Source organism: Mus pahari, chromosome 6 (genome assembly GCF_900095145.1).
Source record: "Mus pahari chromosome 6, PAHARI_EIJ_v1.1, whole genome shotgun sequence".
Classification (NCBI taxonomy): Eukaryota; Metazoa; Chordata; class Mammalia; order Rodentia; family Muridae; genus Mus; species Mus pahari.
Window position 1 is genome coordinate 5482601 of NC_034595.1, and position 10941 is coordinate 5493541.

The following is a 10941-nucleotide window of genomic DNA, read 5'->3' on the forward strand; positions in this document are numbered from 1 at the left end:
CAAGGCCACTAAAAAAGGATCAAAGGGTAACAACTCAGCCTCAGAATCTGGAGGTGAAAAGGCTGGTTCAAAGAAGGAAGCCAAGGCCACTAAAAAAGGCTCAAAGGGTAATGACTCAGCCTCAGAATCTGGAGGTGAAAAGGCTGGTTCAAAGAAGGAAGCCAAGGTCACCAAAAAAGGCTCAAGGGGTAACAACTCAGCCTCAGAATCTGGAGGTGAAAAGGCTGGTTCGAAGAAGGAAGTCAAGGCCACTAAAAAAGGCTCAAAGGGTAACGACTCAGCCTCAGAATCTGGAGGTGAAAAGGCTGGTTCGAAGAAGGAAGCCAAGGCCACTAAAAAGAATTCGAAAGATAAAGCTTCAGTCTCAGAATCTGGAAGTGAAAAGGCTGGTGCGAAGAAGGAAGCCAAGGCCACTAAAAAAGGATCAAAGGATAAAGATTCGGCCACAGAATCTGGAGGTGAAAAGACTGGTTCGAAGAAAGAAGCCAAGGCCACTAAAAAAGGATCAAAGGATAAAGATTCGGCCACAGAATCTGGAGGTGAAAAAGCTGGTTCGAAGAAAGAAGCCAAGGCCACTAAAAAAGGATCAAAGGATAAAGATTCGGCCACAGAATCTGGAGGTGAAAAGGCTGGTTCGAAGAAGGAAGCCAAGGCCACTAAAAAAGGATCAAAGGATCAAGTTTCAGCCACAGAACCTGGAGGTGAAAAGGCTGGTTCGAAGAAGGAAGCCAAGGCAGATAAAAAAGATGCAACGAGTTCACAAGAAACACTTTTAAGTACAGCGGCTGACAAAGATGGCAAAAACAAAGAAGAAAAACCTGTTAAACAGATTTCAAAAAGCAAAGATACAGTTATAGATTCTGCAAGTGAAAAGGGAGCTGAAAAGAAAGAGGGCAAGAAGAAGGAAGGGAAAAAGGAGAAGAAAAAGAAAGATGGAGAAGGAAAAGAGGGTGGTAAGAAAGAGAAGAAAGACAAGAAGGACAAGAAGGACAAGAAGGACAAGAAAGACAAGAAGGACAAGAAGGACAAGAAGGACAAGAAGGACAAGAAAGACAAGAAGGACAAGAAGGAAAAGAAGGACAAGAAGGTGAAGTAGGTCTTGGTTCAAAAAGCAAACTGAAGGTAAGAACTCCAAAGCATATACAGTGAACCCATTCAGTAATCTTAACATTCATCTGTGAGATAAAGAAGTGTGCAAAGATTAATCAAATCATCTAAAAAAAGAAATCATCTAAAGAGAAAAAAATTACAGGGTGAAATGAAAATATACTCATGGAATTAAAAAAAAGGACTAAGGAAACTCCATAGAATTCATTTGACAATGTGGAAGGTATCTATTTTAAATTTGTAGCTATGGAGGTTTAAAAGTAAAATCACTAGAGGGATTCAAAGAATATGCAAGTAAGAATTCAGAAAATAACGATTGGAAAATACACAACAAAAACCACAATATTGCACAGGACTTTGTAAAAAAAAAAAAAAAAAAGCTTACAAGGAGGTTTGGTGCTGTCTCTAGATTTATTGATGTGCAGCTGAGCTTTTACACTTAAGAAGCATGAAAGCCAAGAAAAGAAAAAAAATGCTTAGAAAATAGAGTTTGAACTGAATAAATGACAAAAATGACTTCATAAGTAAAACACATAGAAGAGAAAGAAGAGTGAAAAGGGATGAGTATAGAAGGGATGAAGGCAAAGATGGAAGGAAAGATAAGAGAGGAAAGACCACCATACATAGGAAGAAGAGAAAGAACACCCTCAGTTTGTTTACAGGACCATCTCAGTTTCAAGTGACCACAAGACTGACCTACCTGTAATCCCAGATGAACATTTTTGGTAAGTTAGCTTCCTCTTATTTTAACTCAAATTGAATTATAATAATTTAACCAATTGCTAAAAAGAACAGTGATGTCAAAGTTCTTATACTCAACTCAACTTTTACTTTAAAGTTAATTGTTATCATCACACAAAGCAACTGTTTAAATTTTCAATAAAAAGTTTAAGAGAAGTGAAAATATTTGTGTTGTGGGAGAGATTATGACTTTTTTAAAGGTACAATTAATTACATTTGCTAATAGAAAAAGAGTATCATCTCTCCATTCAAAGAAAATGAAGTTTCAAAACTCAATAAATAAAGACAAATTAAAATGAGTTATGAAAGATTTTGACAGTTTCTAAATACTTATATAATAATAAATTTAAACAGGCTGTAACATATCATAACAGAATAAATTATTGCAATGCATTATTTAGATATAAAGACAATTAACATCCTGACTTTGTAAATAAAATAACTATTGTTATGACCCCAATTTCCTCCTAATATTGAAGGTGAAAAGCAATGTAAAACAAGATTTTTCTGCATATTTGAGCTTTCTAATTAATACAGAATCATTCATTTATGACTTATCACTTTCTCTGTCAATTACACATTTGTGCAATTTGTTCAGCAATTTCTCTCTCCATTATGTTTCCTGATGCAAACTCAAGATGTAGGATGAAGCTGCTCATTGACATCTTAGTATGTCCCAATGGTAACGAATTATTGTCTAACTTGAACAGTGAGCATGGCTCTCTATCACTTATGAAACAACAAGGACTCACTGCTACCTGAACAGGTTATTGTTCAGACCTGGGTGACTTTGTTTTGGAGGCTTTACTCTTTCACTAATATCATTTCTCTGTTATTACATCTAGTCTTGTGATGCTATAAGCCAGTTGACCCTATATTTTAAGCCAACTAACTTTATTCATTTACAAAGTCATGAAAGAAAATATTTAAAGCAGCCTATTTCATTGTTATCAGGCATCTTCAAATCAAAATGACCACAATAGAACACTTGATATGACCACCAGAGACAATTGTTTCCCAAATCTCGATTCTGTAATCTAAGCCAGGGTCCCAACTAAAGCTGGTAAGTAACCCTCACTATGTTTTCTCCATTCTAAATCCTACCCTGTTTCTGACTTCGCTAATTTCATATTTCTGAAGTTTATACACTCACAGTTATAGCAACTTTTATATTTCACTAAAAGACTCCAAAGTCCTAATGTAATGTCCTCTAGTTTGTCTAAAGATGGTGGTTCCCATTCCATCCACCAAGTAGACACCCACTGTACTGGCTGGTTTTGTGTGTCAACTTAACACAGGCTGGAGTTATCACAGAGAAAGGAGCTTCATTTGGGGAAATGCCTCCATGAGATCCAGCTGTGGGGCATTTTCTCAGTTAGTGATCAAGTGGGGAGAGGCCCCTTGTGGGTGGGACCATCTCTGGGCTGGTAGTCTTGGGTTCTATAAAAGAGCAGGCTGAGCAAGCCACGGGAAGCAAGCCAGTAAGTAACATCCCGCCATGGCCTCTGCATCAGCTCCTGCTTCCTGACCTGCCTTAGTTCTAGTCCTGACATCCTTTGGTGATCAACAGCAATGTGGAAAGTGTAAGCTGAATCAACCCTTTCCTCCCCAACTGCTTCTTGGTCATGATGTTTGTGCAGGAAGAGAAACCCTAACTAAGACACCCACTGTGCTTGTTCAGTTTCTTGTCAGTGTGAGAAAAATATTTTATGAAAATAATTGGAAATACAAAGTATTTATTTTGTGTCTTGGTTTAAAGGAAATGCCCATCATGGTTGACAGAAGTGTGAAGTTGCTGTTTTTACCAAGTAAGTCTGCAGTGAGAAAGCAGAGAAGAGGAAGAAGTTGTACTGGGCTATCAAACATCAAGGTCTGTCCCAATGACTCACTTTTTTCACTGATACTTCAACTCTTGAAGGTTGTATGGTCTTGAAAATAGTACTCAAACATATAACCCTATGAGAGATATTTAACATTCAAACCACAATGCTATCATATCTCTACATTGGCTCAATACTTGTAATGTGTTGATGTTACATTTTGCATAAACCTTTGATATGACTTTTAAGGCCTTTAATTTGATCTGCTTGTGACCAGCTTCTTTGTCTTCAGGTGGCACCATTGATGCTTTTTTTTCTGTCATACCTCTATCACATTGCTTTAGCTCTACATTTAACAATACCCTGTCTTAGATTATAGCTTACACACAGATTTTCTGGATGGCAGTTCACTATACCTTTACACTGTCAATTCCATTCAAATTGTCCTTCTCAGCTTAAGTTGTACATTTCTGTATTAATGAATCAATTTTGTGAGCTTTAGGCTGTCCGGCAAGTTGAGCAGAAAGAGTGTCACCTTGAGCCTTCCAAACAGTAGGACATGCAGTGATTCCCCTATTTCCACCATTTTACTTCAGAATGTTACTTTTGTGATAATCCACAGCTCTGCACAAACAAATCATTGCTAACATCAGTCCGTAATTTTCATTTGGATTGTCTGTATTATGTACATTCTTTGTATTTTGACAAGCTTGTAATGGCAGTTTCTTTGAGGTCAGAAATAGTTGTATAAACACTGGGTTCTACCTAGTTATCTTTCCTTACAGGGATGAATCCTTGTCCTTTGATCCTGTGCTTTGGCAATCGTGTGTGTGTGTGTGTGAGTGTGTGTGTGTGTGTGTGTGTGTGTGTGTGTGTGTGTGTGTGTGAGTGTGTATCATCTTCATAATTTTGACTTTTAAGAATGCCATACATATGGAAGCAGGTATATCAATAGCCTTTACAGACTGGTAAAGGTTTTCACTTAGTGACATATTTATTAAGTTTCTTTCATTTCTTTTCTTCATGAGTTGAATAGTAAATTTCATTTTACACTGAAAATTAGTATGTCTGAACAAGCAACCTATTATCTAATAACCCTGAATATTTCTGTGATTTGGTAATTCCTAATAGAGCAACCATATCCCTATAAGAATCTTTTTCTGAGCGAGTTTATTTACTCAAGCAAACGCATATCTCTATATTCACACATGTATATACAAAAGCACTTACATTAGAAACTGCCAAACTTCCAATGTCTATTCCATTTTGTGTTCACAGTATTCTGAATCACAATATTGCCTTTATGCACTGCTGTCACGATGCTGCATTTTGCAGATCCAAATCAGTATGTAGTGCTATATCCTTGATGTGATTTATACTTTTCTCATTGGATATTCTATGAAAGATGTAACATATGCTCTTCTGTGTTCAAATCTATGTTAACTCAGCAATAATATTCTCTGGTGCTGTGTCTACTCAGATCTCTGTCTCTTTGTGATCAGATTATTCATTTCCTTTCAGGGAGTTTGAAGGTATTTTATTTTAATGTATTTTGTATAACAGTATTCTTTTTATTCACCTTTTTGTAATTGTTCCCAGTATATGATTATTTTTCTATAATTCATAGCACTACCTTTTGCAAAGCAAAATAGTTTATCTTTAATGAACTTCACTTTATGAATTTTTTTTCTTAAATAGGACCTTTGCTCTTGCATGTGAACAGTTATCAAATCAAAGTCAAGCGTTTTCCCATTCTTATCTATGGATTTTATAATTTTGTTAGAGAAAATAACTGATGCTTTTTAATTAGTAAGTAAGCATTAGGAACATATCAAACAGTAAGAAGTTTTGTTATATTCATATATACATAAGGGAGTGCATTAATCTATTTAAATATGCAAAAAGTGGAGGGAGAGAAAAAGTAAAAAAAAAAGTTACTTATCTTAGATATTTTGATACAGAGACAAGAGGTTAGCTAGCTCAAGGATTAAATGATATTTAAAAAAATAAAAAACAAAAAACAACAACAACAACAACAACAAAACAACCCCAAAACTTCATACTGCTGATTTGCATCCTTTCCCTTGTCATGTCTGTTAGGGTCTTGGCTCATTATAAAATTGAATTATATGTTTTGATATTATTGAGTTTTTGGTATTTTATATAGTTTGTTATGAAACTATAGTCTTCAGATGTATTTTTCTCAAGTCATTAGGTTGTTTGTTTATTCTCTTAAATGTCCTGTGTGGCGCATAATAGTTTTAGTCTGATACTATCCAGTTTGTCTGTGCCTTGTTGCTTATGCTTTAGGGATTATGTGTAAAAGCCTTTACCAAGATCATTGTTGAGAATTCTTCCTCTATTATTTTGTTGCTGATCTTGTGATTTTATGGTTTCAGGCCCTAAATTTATGTCTTTCATTGACTTTAAGTTGGTATTTGTAAATGGGATGTGATGCTTATTTTTGTGTGTGTGTGTGTGCATATGGTTAACCAGATTATCTAGCAGTTTATCGAAAAGGGTGAACTTTCATTTATTTTGTCTCTATGGAATCCACATAAATAATGGTTGGCTCTGAAATTATGTTGCAAATACTGTGTTCAATATTCTGATTAGTTCTGTGGTGGTTCAAATGATCATTCCCCCCAAAGATGTCTGGAACTGATTCTTATCCCCAATTGGTGGGGTTGACTTGGAGATTTAAGAGATTTATATTTTTTGAGGAAGTGTATCACTGGGGAATGGGTATTGAGAGCTTAAATACTTGAGGCAATCCATTCTGACTTAAATCTTGTACATGATATATGTTCAACATCCAATATGACTTTAATTTTATACCTGATATATGTCCAACTTTATTGTATAGCAGAGCAATGTGTAGTTCTCCAAGTTATCTTTGTAGAAGTAATCATGCTTTATCTTTTGTACTTTCATCAACTTTCTACAAAAGCTATTGACCATGATTACACAAGGCTTGCTTCTGATTGTTTTTTCTTGCCCTTGAGGTCATGTTTCCATTTTAATACAAATATCATGCCACTTTTATTATCATAGTTTTATAATCAAGTCAGAATTTGGATACTAGAGTACCCACAACTGTGATCCTTTTTCTAAAGGCTGCACTGTTTTGTGTTTTGTGATTTGTTTCCCATTTGCATCCTTATTTTAATTTGAGAGAAATTTTGCTGAAGCTTATGTTGTCTTCATACCCATGACATTAAAGGTTAACCCCAAGTGGTTATATTAAATGTAAGCACTGACATGTTTGATATTAGTCATCATTTTTGGAGTTCCTTATGATATAATTTAACAATTACACTTTTGAGCTCATGCTCCAAAACTTTAAAATAGTATATCAGAACTAAAAAGATGAGCTTGAGTTTGGTTCTTAGCAACCATTTGAAGTTCACAGCTCCCTGTAATTCTTGACCAATGAGATCTAATAGATCTCCTTTTAGACTCTATGGGCACTTGCACTCATGTTTACACGTCTACACACACATACACATAATCACAACATTACAAAATGAATCTATGTTATCTCACTTCTCTGAGAAGGATCTAAATACTCAGAGAAACAGAGAATACAAAGACAACAACAACAACAACAACAACAACAACACAACAAAACAGAGGAATAGAAAGTTCAGTCAGAACATTAGAGATCAGTTTAGACCTACTTATCAGCTTACGTATATATATAAGAAATCAAATGCATTAGTAACTTTGGCATTATTGTAACTTTTGTAGATATTTGTTAAAAATTATCCCTCACAAATACCCTGTGTAAAGGTTCTTAATTTGAAAAGTATTTTCATGCACATTATGCTTATTAGGCATTGTCATATACTTATGTACCCAGTGACTTTCACATATCATGCTTTTATGGATTATATTAGATTTTTGAAGAAAAATACTATTGAGATATTGTGTATCTTTTAAAATTTTTGAACTTAAAATCTTAGAAATAATTTATTTCCTAAATTAAAATGCTTATATTTCATTAAAATTAGGTAAAGTTAATGTGATTTTGAAGCATTAGAAAGTGGAGATAATATCTAGAAATGTTAAACAACTCTTAGAAAAATAAAATTGTATCTACAAGCTTAGATTAAGTTTTTAGTATTGAACAGAACCTTTGTTAGCCTATCCATCGATTTTCTAAAGGGAAACACTTGGAGCAGTGGATCTGGAAGCAAAGATAGGTATAGGAGAGGAAAGGGAGGGAGGGGAAACTGCAGTCAGGACATATGAAATATTTTTAAAAATAGCTTAACTTTTACTTTCATTAACTAAGTCTGATCTTAGAGATTATTCCTAGCTATAACATTAAACATTTACCAATGATACTCTATCATTCAAAGAATGTGAAAAGGAAAGAAGATGATGAAATCAAAGAGATAACCCCAGCTCTGGAAATGAGAAGCAGAAAAAAAAACCAAAATTATAAAGAAAAAGAAAAAAAAAATCAGCAACAACTTTATGAAGGTCATTTAAGAAGTACAGCAGAACTCTGGCAATAAAGGCATTGTATAGATTTATTCAAAATCTATGGTATGTGATAAATTTAAACTTTTTTGAGTTCTGATATTGATATGAAACTTCGAAGTTAGCTTATTATAAGTATATATTCCTGATTGTTGTTCACTGGTAGGCAAGTCTCACTAAAATATCCTATGTAAACTATGTATTGATTTTTGAGGTGGGTCAAATTATCTTTAGTAACTGTCAATTCAGTTGTATTGAATTGAAATGTGAATTATCATTAATGCTATGGAAATGAATTTAATATAATGGACTTCTTTACATTAGAGTCTTATGATTACCATTAATTTATAAGACTTTTGAGAATGGGAAATAGTTACAGTTTTTTCTTATAAATACCTGCCCAAATATACTAGTAGAACTAAAATAGCAGACATATACTTGAATCTAAACTTTTAGTGCTAGTTTTCATAATGTATACCCCATTTATGAAATAGGGCTGAGTTGTTTATGTTTTGACATTTTTTGAATGGTTAATGTAATAATTATATTTCATAAAAGAAAATAAGTGTGGAACTATCTCTTTCACTCAAGAATTATTTAAAGTTTATTTGTGCATTTTACTGGGAAATATATTACACAAAGAAAAAATAGAAGCTACTTTATAATTATTCTTATTTTAATATTTCTATTGCTCATGTTTTATGGTATGTACCAAATATTTAATTTATAATGGACTACAGTTATCAATAAACTATATCTATATATCTACAATGTTAAACTAAATGTGTATTAAAGTTCTATACCACTCACTTTGAAAAATTAAAAGTATCATTAAAAGGAAGAAAATAGTCAAATGTAAACTTTGTATTTAAAATATGTTAGATATTTAAGTAAAATTACATATTTTAGTATATAAATATATGATACTAACATTTATTTAATATTGTTTCCATGGGAAATTGAGTAATAATAATTGAAATACAGACATCACTGAAAAGACACAGAAAATGTAACATGTGATAGTCAATCAGTACATGTCAGAATCACTGAAAATGTAAAGCAATGAAAACAGAGCATATTATAAATGGTCAGCTCCGCCTACAAAGTCCTTTTACGGGAAACCATATGCTTTTGTAGTACTTCAGAGGAACGGTATTACATATTTCCATATTTGGTGAATTTTAAATGCCTGTGTATTATCTATCTCTTTTGTTATATAATATTTGAGTGCAGGAATATCCACTCAAATTTGATAATGGAATACAGCTTACCTTAAAGCATAACATTAAAATCATTAAAATTATCATTGAATTATGGAAGTCTAACAATCATTCAACTCAAAATGAATACATGTAAATATTTTCCATTAATACTTTCATTCTCAATCATATTTTATTTTAATTTTTAAAACAGTGATGTGTCCTTCATTCCCAAGTTGTACATTTGGGCCATAGGGAAAGAAAGTCTACCACCTTGGATTCTTCGTGCTAAATGAATGAACAGTTCAATAATAGTTATAAAAGTATAGAGGGAAAATTCCTAATTCTGAGAAACAGAGTTTTGGCTTCAGGATCATACTAGAAAATTTGGATTCTTCAAATTATTAATTCATTTGGTTACAAATCCAAAGCCCATTAATTGAAATGACTCTAGGACACCTGCAATTAGAGATGTTGTACTCCTCCTAAAGGAATTGCTGCCATTTAAACACTTTCATCTGTCTTGTTGCTTTATTGTGCGTCTTTCTGATAGAATCAGATTTTGAAGCCTTGGGTACAGCTCTGGATGTGTCAAATACATTGTAATGCATGGTCCACTCCAAGAATGTCATTTACTACTGGGTTTTTTTGTTGTTATTTTGTTTTGTTTTGCATAGAAACAAGATATAATAATCAAAAAGAAGAAAGGAGAGTGACAGCCAACACTAGTAGTCCCAATAACTCACTGACAAGTTTCCTGCATCTCAAATATTGGACTTCAGTGAGCATAAGATCAATTTTTAAAATTTTGCTTAAAAGAGTAATAAGCTATTTCACTGTGTTAACATTTATAGTGATGGTTGGTGAACATTTCTGGTGCTTGGGCATCAGTTAGAGTAATGTGAAAAAACTGTGCTCATAGCCAAAGTTCTGGATCCCTCTGAGCACTCTGAGCAGGAATGGCAGGACCCAGCCAACTCACCTGGATATATCTATAAGTCTTCAATGTCATTAACTCTTGAGCGATATACACATGTCTGTTACCATTCTGTGTGAAGAAATTGAAAATAGTATGCACACTGAATTTTGTCTATGCAATAATGTGGTGACCTGGGAAAAGCACTAAAGACTACTTGACTTTTGAAAAGATAATTAGCAAACTGGCTGTTTATTCTGAGATGTGAAAAGTATTTTCTAGAAAATACTCAGAGTTAACCAGGTACTTCTAGAAAAACAACTTCAAGTGAATGTGAATGTATGAGTCTGAGTTATCTAAAGAAACAAAATCAAGAAACTGAATATATATGAGAGTTACACAAACAACAGCTAGATAGCCCCACGATGGCTGGCAGCCACAGAACCAGCAGCTGCCCAGACCAAGAAGCCGCAACCCTCACAACAATAGAGCAAATGATCCAACCCCATCCCAAATCTGAAGGCCTTGAAGCTTCCTACAGTTTTGCTTTTGTGACTCATATTCAAGGCCAAGACTTAGAGACAGAAGTGGCAAACACAGAAGCAAAAACCCCATCATACAAGAAGAGTGTATTTGCAGGCACATGCAAGATTCCAGGTTTTGCCTTCCA

General features: G+C 33.8%; 1 protein-coding gene across 1 annotated transcript in view; it reads left to right on the forward strand.

Moving 5' to 3' along the window:
- Cylc2 (cylicin 2) overlaps nt 1-1096 on the forward strand; it is an 11353-nt gene extending 10257 nt beyond the window's left edge. Inside the window, exon 5 of the mRNA XM_021200375.1 lies at nt 459-1096. Coding sequence (XP_021056034.1) covers nt 459-1096 — 638 coding nt within the window. The remainder of the gene's footprint in view (nt 1-458) is intronic.
- Nucleotides 1097-10941: the final 9845 nt, after the last annotated feature.